The sequence below is a fragment of the Zootoca vivipara genome, chromosome 12 (assembly GCF_965207765.1).
Source record: "Zootoca vivipara chromosome 12, rZooViv2.hap1.1, whole genome shotgun sequence".
NCBI lineage: Eukaryota > Metazoa > Chordata > Lepidosauria > Squamata > Lacertidae > Zootoca > Zootoca vivipara.
The window spans coordinates 42021053-42042056 of record NC_142595.1 but is presented as its reverse complement, the minus strand read 5'-3'; the positions used below and the strand labels follow the sequence as shown (position 1 = coordinate 42042056).

The following is a 21004-nucleotide window of genomic DNA, read 5'->3' as shown; positions in this document are numbered from 1 at the left end:
ACATTTTCAGCATCTTGAAATCTGACTGAGTGGACCTGGATTCACATCAGTCATATGGCATGAGTACAGTGGTACCTCGGTTTGGTTCCAAGGAGGCATTCGCTTGCCGAGGCGTTCGCTTACCGAAGGCACGCTTCTGCCCATGTGTGAAGCGCCGATAGAGCACTTCTGTGCACATGTGCGCTGCGCAGATCGCTTCTGCATATCCGAGCGCTGTGGAACCTGGATGTAAACACTTCCGGGTCTGCGGCGTTCGTAAATGGAGGCGTTCATAAACGGAGGTAGGCGTAAACTGAGGTTCCACTGTACAATGGTTGCTCACCACTTTACCAGGGGGTGACGGTTGTGTTCCCTCACTCTCAGCCTCCTTCCCCGATGGCCTAAGCACACATATTTGCTGGCCTTTGGAAGGGAATTCTCCTTGGCCGGTGGATCTCAAAGGGGAGGGGTCTTTCCAACCCAAAAGGCACCATAAATGGGCAACTCAGTGCTGCCTCCTGGAGGGCAGTTCCTTGCTGGCTGCAGCCATAGGCTGCTGCCTTGTCTGGCCTGACAGTGAGGCTTAAAAGGGCAGTTGCAGGGACCTCTCACAGCGCTGCTGGGTGAAGAGTGACACCCTCCCACCCTCCCTTATTATTTCCATTCACAATAATTCAGGTCAATTAATGATCATGCCTGTAAAATGTATTTTCCTTATCACGTCATGATCTAACATTGCTTTTCTCCTTTAGCGTCATTCTGTTTAATCACTTCGTTTTTCTTGTAGTTGCTGAACTTGCTATGGTTGCCAACAGTTGTGGTATTAGAAGCCGGGAAGGAATATGCCTGTAGACAAATTGGCTGCCCTTGAGGTTTTGCCTTCCTAATAGCAAAACATCAAAACTTTGGGTGGTAAAGCCATTTGGTGGAATCTTAGTCTTCAAGTATTGGGTGAAGTAGGGCATAGCTGCCAAGTTTTCCCTTTTATCACAAGGAGGCCTATTCAGCATAAGGGAATTTCCCTTAAAAAAAGGGAGAACTTGGCAGCTATGAATTTGGATTATCCTTCAGCCAAATTCAAGACACAGCCATGAAAGATACCGTGTTCCTCCAAAAAATAAGCCATACCCCGAAAATAAGCCATACCCCGAAAATAAGTCACACCCCAAAAATAAGCCACACCCTGAAAATAAGCCACACCCTGAAAATAAGCTATAGTGATAGGCACTTTAACCTTGTACCATACTTAATTAAAAAAATAAATAAGACATCCCCTGAAAATAAGCCACTGTGTTTTTTTTAAGGAAAAATAAATATAAGACGGTGTCTTATTTTTGGAGAAACATGGTAGCTCTCACCTTCCCTTACCCAATCGTAGCAGTCATAAGAAGGCACTGCTCAATGAGACCAAAGGCCCATCTAGCTCAGAATCCTGTTTTCACAGTGGCCAGTCTGAAGTCTACGGAAAACCTGCAAACAGAACATGAGCTCAACTGCAGTCTCCCACTCTTGTTCCCCGATCAACTGGTATTTGAGGACATACTGCCTCTGATAGTGGGGGCATCCTGAGTAGTAGATGTGGATAGACGTAACTTCCATGAATCTGTTAAATACATCTAAGTCATTGACAATCCCTTGGGTCAGCAAAGACTATTGTTCAAAAGTGTGCACTATAAAAAAGTACTTCCTTTTCAGCTCTATTGGATGAGCCTGGGTTATATACAGTGGTGCCTCGCTAGACGAATTTAATTCGTTCCACGGGTCTATTCTTATAACGAAAAATTTGTCTAGCGAATCCCATAGGAATGCATTGAATTTTTTTGAATTTTTTTTTTGCCCATAGGAATGCATTAATTGAATTTCAATGCATTCCTATGGGAAACCGTGATTCGCTAGATGAATTTTTCATAAAACGAATTCGTCTAGCGAGGCAACCTCCACTAGAAAAATCCTTTCTTTAAGCGAAAATTTTGTCTTACGGGGCGTTTGTTAAGCAAGGCACCACTGTAATCAGGATCTGTAATCAGGATAAATCTGACTGTTAGCAGTACAGAACAATAAACCATGAATGAATACTCGAATATTCCATGGCCTGCAATAGTACAGTTTCATAGATCCTATCATACTGAAAGCTGTGAGACAAATTTTATCATTGAGAATTAAGGCCGGATACAGATTTACTGGCATGTATATTTTGACAAGAATAGCTCTCAGTCTTCTTGTCAGTACATGCTACAAGAGAATAATGTATGTGTAAAGGTATGACCGAGTTCTTCCAAGGAAATAAGCCACTTTTACAAAGGAATTTTCAACCATGGAAATTTGGACTCTAGAAAAAAGTATATAAGGCATCAGCTGAACTTATATTTCAAAATATTCTACTGTAAACATAGGGGAAGAACCCAAAATACAGCAAATGACAGGTTTCTCATTTCTTTAATTTCACTTCCTTATTAGCTGTTCTCTATTGTTCAGCTCAGGCCTCAAAATGATTATATAACATTTTGGGGAAAAGATGCAGCCCAGCAACCCAACACTGGAGGCTAAGATGGAGAAGATCTCCACAGCTACCATATATTTTCCTTTGGTGCTCAGATAGGAAGGAATAAAGGAGAGCCAAACACTGCAGAAGACCAACATGCTGAAGGTGATGAACTTGGCTTCATTGAAACTGTCTGGTAGCTTCCTGGCGAGAAAAGCCACAGCAAAACTTACAGTTGCCAGGCAGCTCATGTAGATGAGGACACAATAAAACATGGCCACACTCCCCTCATTACATTCTAGTATGATTTCTTCCGTCATTGAGTGCATGTCCACATCTGGGTATGGGGGAAAGGTTGCCAGCCACACAGTGCATATCCCTGCTTGAACTATGGAGCAGGAAAGGAGAATGGAGTGGCCTAGTCTTTTCCCCACCCATTTCCTCATCCTGGACTCTGGTTTTGTAGCCATGAAGGCCAAAACCACAGTGAAGGTTTTTGCCAGAACACAAGAAACAGCATTTGAGAAGATGATGCCAAAAGCTGTTTGTCGGAGGAGGCAGGTCACCTTCTCTGGTCGGCCAATAAAGAGCAATGCACAAAGGAAGCAGAGCAGGAGAGAGATGAGGAGAGTGTAGGTGAGGTTTCGGTTGTTTGCAATAACAATGGGTGTGTTGTGGTGCTTCATAAATATACCAAGTACCAGGGCTGTGATCAAGGAAAGGGAAAGAGAGAAACAGGATAAACTGATTCCCAAAGGTTCTTCATAAGACAAGAAGCTGATATCCTTGGGTAGACATGAATCCCGGTTCTTGCTTGGATAGTCTTTTTCTGGGCATTTATTACAGTCATTCATATCTTGGGGAAAATAAATATATTAGGTCATACATTTCAGCTTGCTTAAACATTTACTTTCTGCCTGAGAAGAAAAGAGCTCCGTTTAAATCAAAATACGTGTTTAGTTATGTCTGATGCTCTGTGATGTAGTATTGTTGCAATCTATGCTATCTATCTCTTAATTGGTTCAGAGCTATGTGGTCCTTTAAGTGCCACAGCCAGGGCCATTGGCATCTGAATGTTTATTCATACTAGCCTGGGTGCAGCCTGTGTAAGTCAGAAGGAGTGGCAAGGCCCTCTCTAGATATGCTCAGGACGCAAGGTAGAAATGTGCAAAGAGAAAGGCATGCTTGGCAAATCTGCATGATGGTCAACTCTTGTCTGGAAACCAATGTCTCCACTGTGGTAGGACATGTCGATCCAGAATTTCCCTCCACAGTCACTTACGGACTTGTTGTTAAAACTGTGTTCATGGAAGACACTCTTACTTGGCTATGAGTGGAAGGAGGAGGAGGAGGAAGGAGGAGGAGGAAGGAGGAGGAGGAAGGAGGAGGAGGAGGAGGAAGGAGGAGGAGGGAGGAGGAGGAGGGAGGAGGAGGAGGGAGGAGGAGGAGGAGGAGGGAGGAGGAGGAGGGAGGAGGAGGAGGGAGGAGGAGGAGGGAGGAGGAGGAGGGAGGAGGAGGGAGGAGGAGGAGGGAGGAGGAGGAGGGAGGAGGAGGAGGGAGGAGGAGGAGGGAGGAGGAGGAAGGGAGGGGGGAGGGAGGGGGGAGGGAGGGGGGAGGGGGGAGGGAGGGGGGAGGGAGGGGGGAGGGGGGAGGGAGGGGGGAGGGAGGAGGGAGGGGGGAGGAGGGAGGAGGGAGGAGGGAGGAGGGAGGAGGGAGGAGGGAGGAGGGAGGAGGGAGGAGGGAGGAGGGAGGAGGGAGGAGGGAGGAGGGAGGAGGGAGGAGGGAGGAGGGAGGAGGGAGGAGGGAGGAGGGAGGAGGGAGGAGGAGGAGGAGGAGGAGGAGGAGGAGGAGGAGGAGGAGGAGGAGGAGGAGGAGGAGGAGAAGGAGAAGGAGGAGGAGGAGGAGGAGGAGGAGGAGAAGGAGAAGGAGGAGGAGGAGGAGGAGGAGAAGGAGAAGGAGAAGGAGGAGGAGAAGGAGGAGGAGGAGGAGGAGGAGGAGGAGGAGGAGGAGGAGGAGGAGGAGGAGGAGGAGGAGGAGGAGGAGAAGGAGGAGGAGAAGGAGAAGGAGAAGGAGAAGGAGAAGGAGAAGGAGAAGGAGAAGGAGAAGGAGAAGGAGAAGGAGAAGGAGAAGGAGAAGGAGAAGGAGAAGGAGAAGGAGAAGGAGAAGGAGAAGGAGAAGGAGAAGGAGAAGGAGAAGGAGAAGGAGAAGGAGAAGGAGAAGGAGAAGGAGAAGGAGAAGGAGAAGGAGAAGGAGAAGGAGAAGGAGGAGTGCTTTGAACCACATACCATCCAACTACTCTCAATGCATTGCAATTCTCATTTGATAACCATTTTTAGACTTTCTGAAAGGCAATGATCACAAACAGACTTAGCCGTCCTTACAAACTTAGCCGTCCTTACAACACCTTTCAATTATTAGTGCTGAGTCTGCATCTATTTAATCTATTAATTTATCCTACCAGCCTGGATTGCAATCTTTCCCTCTGCACATGGGATGCAATCGTAGCAGCAAGGTGGCTGTCCCTCCTTCACTTTCTTGCTTGATCCTGGAAGACATTTCTCAGTACAGACAGAAAGAGGCCGAGTCTATTCCATAAATGAAAGAGCAGAAGGAGCAACAAGAGGACAATGAGTTTGGAAATCTTCATGTTCCTAGGCCCCTCTCTATGTTAATAAGCTGGGTCAGCAATTCAGCAATTTGTAGAATGGCTATATATTTTTAGTAGTAGTAATGTTTGAAGTGATGTCATACTCCCTCTATTGTTCTGGGATGTGTAGGCATGGTGATTACATAGCCGTTCCCCACTTTTTAGCAAGAAAGGCAAAATCTTGGGGCTTATCTATCCTCTGTTCCTCAGTTAAAAACCAGTATTTTATCATTGTTAAGAAATATTTTAAAAATATTTATAAGTACAATAAAATTAAATATTTTTTTATTCCTTGAGTGACCTCTAGCAGTCAGCTTTTGGCTCTTAATCTGGTACTTGGATGCATTGGTCATATTCTACACAGTAACTTGCAGTTTAAAAGACAGTGATGTTCGGGCACCAAGAGGTTGGCGTGCTGAAGGCAGCAGTCGGATGAAGATGGAACCCAGGTCCAACAGTCTGGGTAAGGAACCAGCCAAGGTCGGGTATCAGCACCGGGGGTCAGGAGAAGTCCGCGTCAGTAATCAGCCAAGGTCAGGAATCAGTACCGGGGTCAGGAGAAGCAGTCCAAGTCAGGAACACTGGGATCAGGAACGAGCAAGGCAACCACATGCTCCAGCACAGCAGTTGCAGGTGCTGACGAAGGGAGCAGCCAGCCTTCCTTAAGTAGCCGGCTCTTCACCACACCTCTGTCTCTAATTGTTCCCTATGTTTCTCAGCTCTACACTCTACAGCTGAGAAGGGAGGAGGGGAGGGGCCCCACAGCTCCTCTCCTCACAAGGGCCTGATTCTGACTCAACTCCTTCCTCCTCCTGTTCTGGCTTTCCCTCTTCCCTATCTGATGCTTCCTCTTCCGGGGAGTGTCGTCACCAGTCTTCTCCAGGTATGAATTCCTCCCTACCCCCAGATTCCCCTGTGAGGCCATTTCCCCCCCCCCCCCGGGGGGGGGGCTTGCCACCACTCTTCCTCGTCTGGCTCAACCCTGACAAGTGAGTAGACATGCAGGTGAATGATCATTGCTTAGGCAATACTGAACTTCTTTGGAATTATCTAATAATGCGGATCTACCTGATTAAACCAACTGTGCCATGTTATGGCATCTTCATCAAGGATGAATAATTGATCTGGAGGAGTCTGCGGATCTATCCTCCCAATGGTCACTCTGTGCAAACTTTGGTTGGGGAATATAATCCAATTGACAATATCCAAGCTAGATGCTGCCTCTCCGTTCTGGTTGATGAAGACCACATCTCCGGCCGTATTGTTAAATGATATATTTCTCAGAAAGTGATGGAGCTAGATTGAAAACAGAAAAGGCATTTGTTTGGAAAAGACTGCAGTTCTAACACAGGACTGAGGTATCTTTTTCCTGTGGGCTTAGAGCAGGCATCCCCAGACTGCGGCCCTCCAGATGTTTTGGCCTACAACTCCCATGATCCCTAGCTAACAGGACCATTGGTTGGGGAAGATGGGAATTGTAGTCCAAAACATCTGGAGGGCCGAAGTTTGGGGATGCTTGGCTTAGAGCAAGTGGTGGGTGGTGATTAAGACAGCTGTTAGTGGAGTTAGGTCCAAGGATGGAGAGACCACCAATTTTCTCTCTCCCACATCTCTCTCTCCCTCTCCCCTTTTTCACAACCTTTCTTTCAATCCCCACCCCCCACTTTTTTTCCTCTCTCCCTGTTCATCCCAGGAGACACAACAGGAGACCACCTGTTCTGAGGGAGCATTTGGTGTATATGGGATAGAGAGAATGCTGAACATCTCTCTTGACAATTACTGCTGCTTCTTATCTGTTAATGCAGTGGCATCTCAGTGGTATCCAAACTTCTCTCATAGAAGTGCTTTTTCTTTTCTGAGATGAATAAGCAAGCTGACAACATGTTGGAAATCCATACTTTGTAAGGGAATAACAGGTCTCTTCCAGTTGAGGATGTTTTGTCTATTACCTGCCAAAACTCTTGATTCTGATTCTTCCCTCTCCCTCTGTACACCATTCCTCTGTTTCTGCGTCTGGATGTGGACATGGCATGTAAAGCATGGGCCATGGCGTAGACAGCATTGTGGATGCTGTAACTGTGGCCTGTCATGCTCATTTCAAAAAGTGATCCAGGAAGGCTCTCCAGCTTCTCTTCTCCGGTGCAAATATCCCCCTCGACCTTGTCTGAAGTGATATCTGGGAATACACATCCAAAGGCCTGTTGCCAGAAGTCCTTGATAAAACCATCCCCATCTGTGCTGGAAGGGTTTATGTGCAGAACATACTGATGAAATCCCGGTGGGTTTCTGAAGTGAATTTCAAAGGATATAGCACCATTGAATATTCCTGAATCCCAGTTCTTTTGAATGACAAATGAAGTGAACTCAACATGGGCTGTTATTATCCATACTTTACTTTTTATATTGTATGTCATGTCATCATCCTCTGTTAGGTATGCAAGCCATCTAAAAGTAGCCATGGAATAAGATTTTCCTTGGGCTACCATTACATTAGCTTTGCTGCTAAAGATTTTATGGATTATAATTTCCCCCTGTTGTAGCAAGTCAAACATTTCAGAACTAAAACTAAGATCGGGGATTCTTTGTAGGAGTGCAATGCAGACACCACTTTTGGTAAACATTGAGGAAATAGTTTGCACAAATCTTTCTCCGTTGTCACTGTCCATTGCAATGACTCCAATCCATGTCCACTTGAAATGCAGAAGCAAAGAGAGAATTCCCTCATACTGAAGGGCTTCTGGGGCTGCCATCTGGTAGAAGGGAAGCCCTGGGCTTTTCTCATTCATCACTGGAGCAGAGCCATAAATGAGCTAAAGAGGAAATGGAGGAAGAGAAGAGACAAAGTGGAGTTCTTTCAAAGTATTCATATACATTATGTGCTGAACCCTGTTAGTCAAAGATGCCCTTTTACCAATGCTTCAGGGTTTGTGTGCCTCTTTCTCAGTTATACAAAAGACACACATGCAGGTGGGCTGAAAAATGGGATCATCTCCGTTTTCTGGTTTTTAAACCTTTGATTTGATGACTGGAGAGGGCAGGGCCGTCTTAACCATATCTGGCGCCCTGGTGCCAATATCCCTACGGCGCGCCCCGTGAGTGAGGCGGGCAGGAGGGGCGCGTGGGGAACTGAGAGGCGCGGAGGAGGCAGCCCCAGGCTCGATCTCCATGCGCGCCTCTGGAGAGCGGCCTGAATACACTCAAAAACCGAGAGGCACGGAGGATGCAGCCCCAGGCTCCCAATTCCCGCGCAAAGCTCTGGAGGTACGCGGGGAGGGTGAGCCTGCAGCCGCCGTGCTACAACTCTCAGCTGTTCAGGCAACCCCAGGCCAGCGCTCACCATGCACCTCTGGAAAGCGGCCTGAAGCCGCTCAACAGCAGAGGCGTGCGGAGGCAGACACCAGCGTTCGGCACCCTTTCTGCGCCCCTGATGGCCAGGTGCCCTGGCGCCTTGCACCACCCAGCCCTGGGAGAGGGGACTGTATCTGTTTTAGTTTTATATTATTTTTATGAATCTTCTTAAGACTTTGATGACTGGAGAAGGGCATTGTGTCTACTTCATTAAAAACAAACATTCATTTTTTATGTCATTTCAAAATTTGGCAGGCTCTTGTACAATGGATAAAACTGAATGGAAGAACATACCATGCCCCAAACAGCAGATTATCTAGACATTATCTGGCTTTTTCAGAATTGCAACTTAGGTCAGATATACATTTCTTCTCTGGAACTTCGTCTTTCTTCTTCATGATGCACATGCCCCATCACACAGCAAAGCTGTGCTGATTCTTCTCAGACTTTATTTATGAACATTTATTTCATTTGTGAGTCAGCTGCTAAATACTCTTACTGTTTTCCTGTGGAACTGGATTGTATCTGCAATTTGCCATAACTTCTCTGTGTCTTTAATTATGTCAGGTGTGCTAAATAGTTATTGTACTGGCTCCTGCCTGTCAGCTTTTTTAGCTGTAAGCAATTCCCCCACTTCCCCAGCAGGTTATTTGACATGCCCTCCTCACTAAATCTTCCACTGGCACCTAAATTCTTACTGCTTTTATCCTGTAGGCAATTCCCCTTTTCCTCAGCAGCTCAATTCAGATACCCTCCTAACTAAGCAGAAACTGATGCATAAGCAAAAACTGCCGGTGAGAGAGAAGCCCACTCTCCCATCAGTGGCTTTGGTATATAAGTGATCTAAATGTGTGTGTAAGACAGGGGAGAGTTACATATTGTTTTTCAGGTATTGCAACCTTCCCCTTTCTTCAGGTCTGTCTGTCTGTCTGTCTGTTTGCTTATATTACAATTATGTACCACCTTTATTTTCCTAGGGTCTCAATGTGGTGTACATGGTTCTCCTTCCAATTTCATCTTCACCCTGAACTGATGCTGAGGTATTGTACATAGGTGTCATACCTGCGGAATCTTAAAGATATCCAAAACGGTTGCCACATAAAAGGAGATTTCAGAATCCAATCCCCCAATGACCCCTGCCAGATAACGTTCAACATCACATATATAGTTGGGAACAAATTTCTCCACCATCGATAAAAGTAGCAGTGTGGCAAGATATGTGCTCTTTGCATGGGTATAGCTGTCATATAAGTGAAAGCCCAAGGTGATATTGGGTAAGATGTGAGGGTCTTCGTTGATCTCCTTGACTGCAAATGCCAAGGTCACGATGTGCTGGTAAAGCTTAGGCACCACCCTAGAATGAGAGTTGCAAACTGTTTCAGTAGGAATGCCAGCAGTTATTTCCTTTTACATATCAAAGCAGTAGTTAATCATATTGAGTTCAGTGGGGTTAACTCTCAGTCTGTTCTACTGTTGAACAGACCTCATAAATAGAAATGTCTTCTTGGTGTTTAGTGGAAATCTCATTTCTTGTAACTTGAATGCCCTGATTTGGAGCAAGAGAAAACAAGCATGCTTCATCTTCCTGGAGACAGCCCTTGAGATATTTGAAAATGGCTATCCTAGCTCCCCTCAGTCTCATCATAGCTAAACATACCAAACTCCCTCAACTGGTCAGCATAAGACTTGGTTTCCAGACCATCTCTGTTGCCCTCCTCTGCACATGTTTCAGCTTGCCAATATCCTTCTTAAATTGTGGTGATCAGAACTGGACCCAGGACTCCAGGTGACCAGAGCAGAATAGAGCAGAACTTTTACTTCCTTTGATCAGGACACTATACTTCTGTTGATGCAGATCCCTGAACCTTTCCACATGTACTACTGGCAAGCCAAGTGCCCCTCATCTTAGATTTGTGCATTTGTCCCTATTGGAATTCATGTTGTTACTTTTGCCCCACTTTTCCAAACTTTTAAGATTAATACTATCTAGAGCAGGGGTTGCTAATGTGGGGTAATGGGATATCTTCCCTTACATGTCTGAGGTCTTTTTCTGACACTTACAAAGTCTCTGGTCTCTCCCTGCAATGACTTCGTTTTCATGAGTCAGTGATGGTTGTTGGAATTCACTAAATACTATATTTCATAAGTACCTTTCAGTGCTGAAACAAACCTTAGCCTAAAATCGAAAAATGAAGCCACAAGAACATATTATTCTGAGGCTGCAATTCTAGGTTTGATCATTCCTATGCTGTAATAAAGGAGTGTCGTAATTCTTACACAAGCTCTTCAGGCAGCGCTGGTGGGGGTTCCTCAGTCAATGTTGCTGGAGAGGAGATGAAGCCACCATGGAAAACAATGCCACCAATGAGGAACTCTCCTGGCTGATGATACGTGTGAAGTGGATGGTGTGGATCTTGGAGCCTGCATTTTGCTATGTGAGCCTCACATACATTGTAAGAAATCAGTTCCAGCAGCAGGAACAGTAAAACCACCATTCTCAATTCAAAGGTAACTGATTGTTTTATGCAGAAACTATGATTTTTCTTGGCAACACTAGAATAGGTTTCTCCAAGATAAAAATTATCTCCTGAGAGAATACAATACAGGAGTATCCAAAAGCAGTCTTGCTGATCCCAGTCCCTATTTAAATAATTCTGGTTAAGTTGTAGTATCCTTTGTGTTATGTTGCCAGTGGCCAGAGCAAATACACAGGGATTTTTGAGGAGCAGCAGATTAATTATAGCCCTGTTAATAACTAAGCAGGAGTGTAGTTATTCATCTAGCGCTCAGGATTCCCTGTGGAATTGCAGAAGAAAAATGCTAGACTAAATATTCGGAACTGTTATTTTAATTTCCCTTTCATTAGATAATAATGCACCAGTGGAGTATGGGTGAAATGAGAACTTAGAAGCTCATAATAGAAGACTTTGTAGTCAATGGAGACTCTAAAATGTGGCCAGCATCTTGGAAGTTGGCTGAGTGAACCTGGATTCACACCAGCCATGTGACATGAGTGCAATGGCCGCTCATTGCTGTTCTGAGGGATGGCAGTTGTGTCCCCTTGCTCTCAGCCTCCGTCCCCAGTGGCCTGGGAATGCACGTTTGCCCACACCCCTAGGGGTAAATGCCACTCTAATTCTGGAGAGGTTGAGTTGGTGCCCCCTGCCCTCCTGTATGGCTCCTGTTATAGAGCCTTGTGAAAAATCTTTCTTGATTCTGTCAGCCTCTATGTGCTAGAACCTTAGGGAGAGAGAGGATTCTTGAAATCTCTCAGACCCCACACTTCATCCACACCTAGGTGAGGGTGGTCAGGATTCCCAAAATTGCTGAGCCTGATGTTTCAGCCTTTTGGTAGATTTTAATTCAGTGTCCAATTTCATTCAGCAACACTGATGTCTCTGGCTTCTTCTGCAAACTTCAGCATTTTTATTTCTTAATTATGTATTCTGATTCACTTCCACTAGGGCAGGGGTTGGGTGTGTGTGTGTGCCACTCCAGATGTTGATGGATTCCAAAAACTCCAATCCAAGCCAGTATGGAAGATGGTCAGCAATGATGAGGGCTGTAGTCAAGCAATATCTGGAGGGCTATAGGCTTCCCATCCCTGCTTTAGGGTGATTGAAAGCAGATAACAAGATATTATATATATATATATATATATATATATATATATATATATATATATATATATATATATATACTGTAAGCAGTCCATAGTGGCTGGGGAACTCCAGCCAGATGGGTGGTGTATAAATAATAAAATTATTACTATCCTTATTATTATTAGAATCATAGAATCATTGAATCGTAGAGTTGGAAGAGACCACAAGGGCCATCCAGTCCAACCCTCTGCTGAGCAGGAAACACCATCAAAGCATTCTTGACATATGCCTGTCAAGCCTCTGCTTAAAGATATCCAAAGAAGGAGACTCCACCACACTCCTTGGTAGCAAATTCCACTGCCAAACAGCTCTTACTGTCAGGAAGTTCTTCCTAATGTTTAGGTCCAATCTTCTTTCTTGAAACAGGTAGGTAGCCGTGTTGGTCTGAGTCGAAGCAAAAGATTCCTTCAGTAGCATGCACACGAAAGCTCATACCAAAATATAAACTTAGTTGGTCTTTAAGGTGCTACTGAAGGAATTTTTTTATTTTTCTTTCTTGAAGTTTGAATCCATTGCTCTGTGTCTGCTTCTCTGGAGCAGCAGAAAACAACCTTTCTCCCTCCTCTACATGACACCCTTTTATATATTTGAACATGGCTATCATATCACCCCTTAACCTTCTCTTCTCTAGGCTAAACATACCCAGCTCCCTAAGCCGTTCCTCATAAGGCATCATTTCCAGGCCTTTGACCATTTTCGTTGCCCTCTTCTGGACACGTTCCAGCTTGTCAGTATCCTTCTTGAACTGTGGTGCCCAGAACTGGACACAGTACTCCAGGTGAGGTCTGACCAGAGCAGAATATTATTATTACGAGCCCTACTTTTTCCATTCCTGTCTCTACTTGGATATCTGGATGTTCTTCAAGGGGAGCATAATCTTACACATACTCATTAATAAGCATTGTTAGCTTGCTGTAAATTAATATAGATTATCTACTCACAAATATTTGTTTTAAGGTTTAATGGGGCTTACTCCCAGATAAGTGAGTACCAGTTGGCAACCTAGGCTTTGATTTAGGGTTGAAATTTGGGGAAAGCAGTGGTTTTGTGCCATTAAGAGCTGTATAGAAGGAATAAATTGAGAGGTTAAGCTTGGCATCTAGAAAGCTGAGGTCCATTATGGACATACACATGCAACCTGCAGTCTCTCTGTCCTTTTTGATTCTACTTTCAATCTCATTAAGCTCTGCTTTAGTTGCATTCTCTATTCAGCATCATTATATCTAATCACTTTTATCTGCTCATCAAACATTTGCTGAAGTATGCCAACAGTCAGCAGAATGTCCAAAAATATACTTGCCATACTGTGTTTTTTAATAAGATTTTAAAAATCACCTTTATTAAATTTCATAAAACTTGACAATATAAAATCATAAAATCATAGTGTTATGTATAAATCTTGTTATACCATATATACTTATTCCCAGTCATGAAAAGAAAGAAAGTTACCTTCCAAGTCATTTCACACCGCTTACCTTATAAATACATTTTGAATTTGCGTTGCTTTCATTTGTTGTATCTGTCTTTGATTTTTGTTTTTATTTTGTTATTGTTTTCCAAATTTTTATTTTCCTCATGACTATCTAATTTAAACAGATAATCAACTCTGTTTTTATGCCAATTTTTTAAAAATATTCCTCTACAACTCCCCATTCCAATTTGGATTTCTGTTTAGAGGTGTTTCGAATTGCTGCCGTCATTCTCTCTAGATTCATGAATTCAATCATTTTTAATTGCCATTCTTGAATTGTGGGTAGATCTTTCTTCCTCCATTTCTGAGCAATCAATAGTCTTGCTGCTACACACGCATACAAGAATATGTTTCTCTTATTATCCGGTATATTATCTGGAATGATGCTCAGTAGTAGATACTCTGGTTTTTTTTCCAAAAGTCACCCTCAACATTTTTTTCATTTCTTCATAAATTTCATCCCACAATTTATGTATTTTTCCACAGCTCCACCAACAATGAAAATAATTTCCTCCTTTTTCACCACATTTCCAACAATTGTCTAAATCATTTTTATATATTTTGGCTAATTTATTCGGGGTCAGGTGCCATCTATAAACGAGTTTCAAGATGTTTTCTTTTATATTTGTGCTAGCCGTAAATCGCATCGAAACTTTCCATATACTCTCCCATTGTGCCGTGTAAATCGGTCTCCCTAGATCTTGAGCCCACTTTGTCATTACCTCTTTAACTACTTCATCTTTTAGCTCCCACTCTAACAGAAATTTGTATATTTTTGATAATGATTTCTCCTTATTTTCTATTAATAATTCTTGTAATTTTGACTTTCCAATTGTAAATCCTATTTTTTTATGTTCCTGGAAAAGGCTTTGTATCTGCATATATTGCAACCAGCTGTTGCAATATTTTTTAATTTCTTCATATGGTTTTAACTTCCATTGTCCATCCTCGCTCACCAAAATATCTTGATACGTCAACCATTTTCCTTTTTTCCACCTTCTCCCTAGGGCCGTCATCTCGAAAGGCGAGGCCCACCACGGTACCTTTGGTTCCACTAAATTTTTAAATTCCTGCCAGATCTTAAATATTGATTTTTTAATCACGTGGTTGCTAAACTGTTTATTTTTCCCTTTCTCTGTTTCTAATAAGTATGTATGCCAACCCCCTACATTTCTAAATCCTTCCACCTCTAATAGCTCTTCATCCTCTAATGTCAGCCAATCTTTGAGCCAGCACATACACGATGATGCGTAATAAAGCCTCAGATCTGGGACCCCCCACCCCCCTCTTTCTTTTACATCTGTGAGTAGTTTGTACTGGATCCTTGGTTTCTTGTCCAACCATATAAACTTACTTAAATCTCTCCTCCATTCCTCAAAAATCTTCCTTTTCCCCAATATGGGTAACATTTGGTACAAAAATAGGATTCTTGGTAGAATCGCCACCTTTATTGTTGCTATCCTGCCTGAGAAGGAGAGATTTAAGCCCCTCCATCTCTCCAAATCTTTCTTTATTTCCCTCCATAATTTTCCATAATTGTTTTCATATAAATCTATATTATTAATACTAATTGTAATACCTAAATATTTAAATTTGTTCACAATTTCCCAATTTGAAATTTGTTGCAATTTGCTCTTATCCATCTGTCCCATATTTTTCAACATCATTTTTGTCTTTTTTTCATTAATCTTTAATCCTGATATTCCTTCAAAAGAATTTAATATCTCCTCTAATTTTTTAATTGAATCCCTTGGTTCTTCTATCATTACAATCATATCATCAGCAAAAGCTTTTATCTTAAATTTTTTATCTTTTACTCTATTTCCTTCAATTTTCTCCTCTTTTTTGATATTCACCAATAAAAATTCTATTGATAATATGAATAACAAAGGGGATAAGGGGCAGCCCTGTCTTGTTCCCCTCTTTATTGCAAAATCCTCTAATACTTCTCCATTTAGAATCAATTTAGCCGTTTGATTATTATATATTGAATTAATTCCTCTCATAAATTTATCTTCGATTCCAATTGCTTTTAATGATCTTTTCATAAATTTCCAGGATAGAGAGTCAAAGGCTTTTTCTATATCCAGAAAAACAAAGGCTGCCTTTTTCCCCGGAGACCAATCCAAATATTCCAATAGATCCAGTACAACTCTCACATTCTTTGCCATTTTTCTTTCCGGTAGGAATCCTTGCTGATCTTGCCCTATAATCCTAATTAATATTTTTTTCAATCTAGTCGCTAAAATGTCCGTAAAAATTTTATAATTGACATTAAGTAACGAAATTGGCCTAAAATCCCCTACATGTCTTTCATCTTGCTCTCCTTTCGGGATTAATACTACATATCCTTCTTGCCATGACCTAGGTATGGTTCCCTTCTCTAAAATATCATTCATCACTTTTTGCAAAATTTCTCCTAATTCTTCTCTAAATACTTTATAATGCCGGCTCGACAAACCATCTGTCCCTGGTGACTTCCCCACTTTTAATTTGCTTATGGCTTCATATATCTCTTGTTTTGACACTGGTTTGTTTAGCATTTCTCTCTCCTCTTCTGTTATTTTATCTTTCCTCCTTTTTGAGAAATATTCCTCTAATTTCCCATTATCTATTATCTTTTCCTCATATAAATTCTTGTAATAATGATTAAAGCATTTCTGTATTTCCCCTTGCCTTCTCAATTTTTTCCCTTTATATTTTATTTCCGTAATTAATCTCTCTTTTTGTTTTTCCCTTAATTTCCATGCTAATAATTTTCCTACTTTGTCTCCCCACTCAAATGTTTTTTGTTTAATCCATCTTATTTTATTCTCAATTTCTTGTCCTACCAATGTGGATAATTCCTTTTGTAATACCTTCACTCTCATTCTCAAATTCTCATTTTTTGGGTTATCTGCCAATTCCCTTTTCTTTTCTTTAATTTCCCTTTGTAATTTTTCCATATTTCTTTCCCTTTCTTTTTTTACTCTACTTTTTTGTTGTATATACAATCCCCTTATAAAGGCTTTACCCGCATCCCATGCTGTCTTTAGCTCTACTTCTTCCGATATATTTTTCTCATAAAATTCCTTTAATAATTTTTTAACTTTCTTTATGAAATCTTCATCATTTAATATCCTTTCATCCATTCTCCACCTAGTGTTTTTTATATCTTTCCCTTTAATTTTCACCATTGTTGGATTGTGGTCTGTAATTGATTTGGCCAGAATTTCGGTTTTCCCCGTCATCTGTACCAATTTAGGTGAGAGCCATATCGTATCAATTCTGGAGGCTGATTTTTTTGCCCCCGAATAATAAGTAATTTTTTTCTCATTTGGATTTTCTTTTCTCCATACATCTTCTAAGTTGTAATTATGTACTAAATTTCAAAAAACTTCTGGCAATCTTCCCCCGTTCCCCCTCCCCCTCCCCGTTCTATCCACTTCCCTTTGCATGACACCATTAAAGTCTCCTAAGAGTACTATTTCTTCATCTGCTATATAATCCCCCATTTTCTTTCCCAGTTTCTTTAAAAATTCCTTTTTGCATCCATTAGGTGCATAAATATTTACAATACATACATTTCCTTTTGGTAAGTACAGACGCACCCCAACCATTCTCCCCTCTTCGTCCTGGAATAACTTCTCTGCCTTAATCCTTTGTTTGACATAAATTATTACTCCCTTTTTCTTCTTTTTGTTTGATGATATGAATTCATTTCCTATTCTCTTATTTATCAAAACCCTTTCATGATTTTGTGATACATGAGTTTCCTGGAAGCATACAACGTCCCAGTTACCTTTTTTAATTATATGTTCTATTTTATTTCTTTTTAATTTGTCGTTTAAACCATTCACTTTCCAAGATATAATATTTAAATCCATTGCTTTATTTAAATTCCGTTCCAATTAAATGATAATAAAATAGGGAGAAAATTTACAAAATTCAAAACCAAGATTAAAGAATTAAAGAAGGGGGGGGTGAAAGTAAACCAAATATATAATGTTTTCAAAATCTAAATTTTCCACCCCTCCACTTGAGAGCTCTGGTTGACAAGAGTGTGTCTGTACTTCTCGCTACCTCAACCCCTTCCAGGGAGAATGCAGGGATATTTTATTACAATTTCCTTATCTTATATTCTCCTCTTATTATTTTTCAAGAGGGAAGGAAGAAAGAAGAGGGGAGGAAGAAGAAACAAGAAAAGAAGATTTTTATCCAAAAGGAGAAAGGTCCCCCCTCCCCCTGTAAAAAAAAAAAAGAAAGGGAAAGAGAATCAGTCTCCCTATAAACAAGAAAATTATTTTATGTACAACAGTCTTCAGGAGCTTCCACCAGCTTGCAGGTCTTCATCTTCCTTGTCTTCCTCCAATTCTTTAAACAGTTCCTTTTTGTTTCTGTTGCAAAATCTTTCCGCCTCCTCCACCGATCTATAGGTCCTTTTCCTGCCTTTGAAAGTAAAAGTCAGTCCTTCAGGATACTCCCATATGTACCATATTCCATTTTTACTTAGGGCCTCTGTCACTGCTTTGTAGCCTTGCCTCTTAAGCCTAAATCTCCTCAGTATTTCTTTAAAAATGGCTACTGTTCTTCCTTCTATCGTCAGATTCTCATCCTTCTTCTTCTGTAAAAATTTTATCTTTGAGGAGCATTGAGTTCAAAAATATCATCACATCTCCCGGTCCCTTGAAGTTTTTTGTTCTGTCCGTTCTTACTCTATAAATCTTGTCTATGTCAAGCATCAAGTCCTCTTCTCTCACTTGCAACCATGTTGCCAATCCTTTAATCATTTTTTCTTCTATTTGCTCTCTTGCCGACTCCGGAACGCCTCTCATCCTTAAAACCAGCTCCTTCTGTTTCATCTCAAGGAGAGCAATCTGGTCCTCAAGTTCCTCTTGCTTCTTTTTCAGTCTTTGTGTCGTTTCATCTTCTTTCTCCTTTACTGTTCTCAAGTCTTTATTCCTTGCAACTATCTTTTTTATTGCTTCCTCTTGCTTTCCTATTTTCACATTTATATCTTTCACCGCTTTATCTAGTTCTTTATTTTTATTATGCAGCTCTTTCATCTGCCCAGTCAACTCTGCTATCATTTTGGTGTTTTCACCCACTTTAATTTCAACTGAGTCCACTTTAGTTTCAACTGAGTCCAATTTTTCGTTTAAAGTTTTATTCATTTCTATTATCAGTTCTTTTATGTCTGCCAGAGACTCGCTTTCATTTGAGTTTGGGTTTGACATTGATTGCCTTCTTGCTTGGTTCCCTGTCATTGCAGTGGAACTAGCTGAGTTCTCCTTGTATTTTCTTATGGGCATTTTATTTTCTCTGTTTTTTGAGGATAGATACTGTTATGTACTGAGCTGAATCCTAGAACAATAGGATTCAGAAACAGCGGGAGCTACCCAATCCAACTCCAGGTGGAAGTGAATCCGCAACCTGATTGGCCTGCTGGAGCAGCAAATCAGGCTGCAGGCAGAAGTCAATCCACAATATAATTGGCCCACAGGTGTAGCCCTGAAGTAGCCAATCACGCGAGGCCCATTGTGTAAATAATGTATATAAGCAGATGGATTTGGGAAAAGAGCCATTTCTTCTTCTCCTCTTCTCCTTGATGACTATGAGCTGAATAAAGAGCATGAAATTCACTCTCGACTCCGAGTACATTTCACTGGCGACGAAGGTGGGATCCTGCTGAGCTGACCGCCACCACGCACTGCACCGCAGCACCGCCACCTGCTGCACCGCTGCATCGCACCGTGCATCCAGGCTTCAGCTCCAGGACCCAAGGAACCCAGAATGGCAACCGACAGCAGCTTCTCGCCATTCAAACCAGCATCAGGAGACTGGGAAGGGTACGCTGCCCGTTTCAACTTCCTCCTGCAAGCGAAAGAAGTCACCAACGATGCCATGAAGAGGGCGACATTCTTCAGCGTCTGTGGAGAGGAGACGTTTGAAATCGCCCGGGCTCTCCTTGCACCTAGAGATGTCGCTACCGTCTCGTACAAAACAATAATGGAACGGCTGAAGGAGCACTTCTCACCGCAGCCCTCGGTGGTAGCTTGCCGAAATGCCTTCTACGCAAAGCGGCAAGCCCCGGGGGAAACCATAACTGGGTTTGTGACCTCCCTCCGCCAAGCCGCCCGGCTGTGCAACTTCTCAGAGTTGGAGAACATGCTTCGTGACCGCCTCGTCGGTGGCCTGAGGGACGAGATGTTGCAACGACGCCTCTACGCCAAAAAAGACCTCACGTTCCAGATTGCTCTGGAGGAAGCCCTGGCAACCGAAGCCGCCGAGAGGTCAACGCAAGAGGCACGACCGGCCCCGCCATCCCAACCGAGGGTCTACCACGAAGACCTCACCGACGAATCCGAATCTGACAGGGAGGAAGTACACCGAGTACAGCGGCGCACTCAAGCAGCACACACACCACAGCAGCCTCGACGAGAAGGAGGGAACTGTGCAAGCTGCGGGGAGAACCACGAGAGGAGGACCTGTCGTTTCCGCAACGCAGAGTGCAGGCAGTGCAGAAAATTGGGACACATCGCCCGGGTGTGTCGGGCTCGACTCACCCGTCGACAAGCATCAGATGACCGACCCAGGAGCCCCAGGTCACACGGCACCATGCGCCAAGGCAACTCGACGGAGATCACGGACTACCAGGTATTCCAGTTGCCCCATCCCAGCACAGAGAAAATTTATATAGAGGTACAGATAGAGGGAGCCCCATGCCGCATGGAGCTGGACACGGGTTCAACTCTATCCATAATCTCGGCCCGAACATTAAGGGAACTGTGCCCTAATGGGGGTCCCAAACTAAGGCCGGCCCCATTCACCCTCCGGGACTTCCAGAAACGTAAGGTCCCTACAATGGGGGTGGGGACCTTCAGGGTGCAATATCGAGGGCGAAAGCAACAATTGGACTTGCTGGTAGTTAAGGGCCCCTACGTTAGCTTACTGGGACTGGCATGGTTTGGACCTCTGGGGCTAGCCGTTACCGGGGTGAACCGCACTAGCTTACAAGTGGACGTGGACGCCATATGCAAAGAGTTTCCAGGGGTTTTTGATGGGGCATTGGGACGATATACAGGACCCCCCATTGCCCTACAGCTAGACCCCGCTGTACGACCCATCAGGCACAAGGCCCGCCGGGTCCCGTTCGCCCTGAAACCCCGCATAGACGAGGAATTGGACCGACTCGTGGAGCAAGGAGTGCTGGAGCCGGTGCCCAACGCCCCCTGGGAAACTCCAATTGTCACACCCGTCAAGCCTAACGGTTCGGTCCGCATCTGTGCAGACTACAAATGCACCATAAACAAGGCTCTCACGGCCCATGCATACCCAGTGCCAGTGGTCAGCCATGTCCTCGCCACCCTGGCTGGGTCAAAAATCTTTGGCAAACTGGACTTGGCCCAAGCGTATCAACAGTTGCCTGTGGACGA

At 43.2% G+C, this 21004-nt stretch overlaps 1 protein-coding gene across 1 annotated transcript; it reads right to left on the bottom strand.

Annotated features, from left to right (window-relative positions):
* Positions 1–2421: 2421 nt before the first annotated feature.
* LOC132592972 (vomeronasal type-2 receptor 26-like) lies at positions 2422–7912 on the bottom strand. The gene is made up of 4 exons (XM_060281281.2): positions 7058–7912; positions 6177–6404; positions 4920–5046; positions 2422–3317 (listed from the first exon to the last, which is right to left on the bottom strand). The coding sequence occupies exons 1-4, from the start codon at positions 7892–7894 to the stop codon at positions 2422–2424; spliced, it is 2088 nt and encodes a 695-aa protein (XP_060137264.2). The 5' UTR covers positions 7895–7912.
* Positions 7913–21004: the final 13092 nt, after the last annotated feature.

What these genes read in the sequence shown, in the direction of transcription:
- LOC132592972 (XM_060281281.2), bottom strand. Translation starts at nt 7,894, where the DNA reads ATGAATGAGAAAAGCCCAGGGCTTCCCTTCTACCAGATGGCAGCCCCA. An exon ending in AGAATCAAGAGTTTTGGCAG is followed by an intron (nt 6,405 to 7,057) that starts GTAATAGACAAA and finishes TTTTCAATCTAG; the next exon opens with CTCCATCACTTTCTGAGAAA. An exon ending in GGCACAGTTGGTTTAATCAG is followed by an intron (nt 5,047 to 6,176) that starts GTAGATCCGCAT and finishes TTTATGGAATAG; the next exon opens with ACTCGGCCTCTTTCTGTCTG.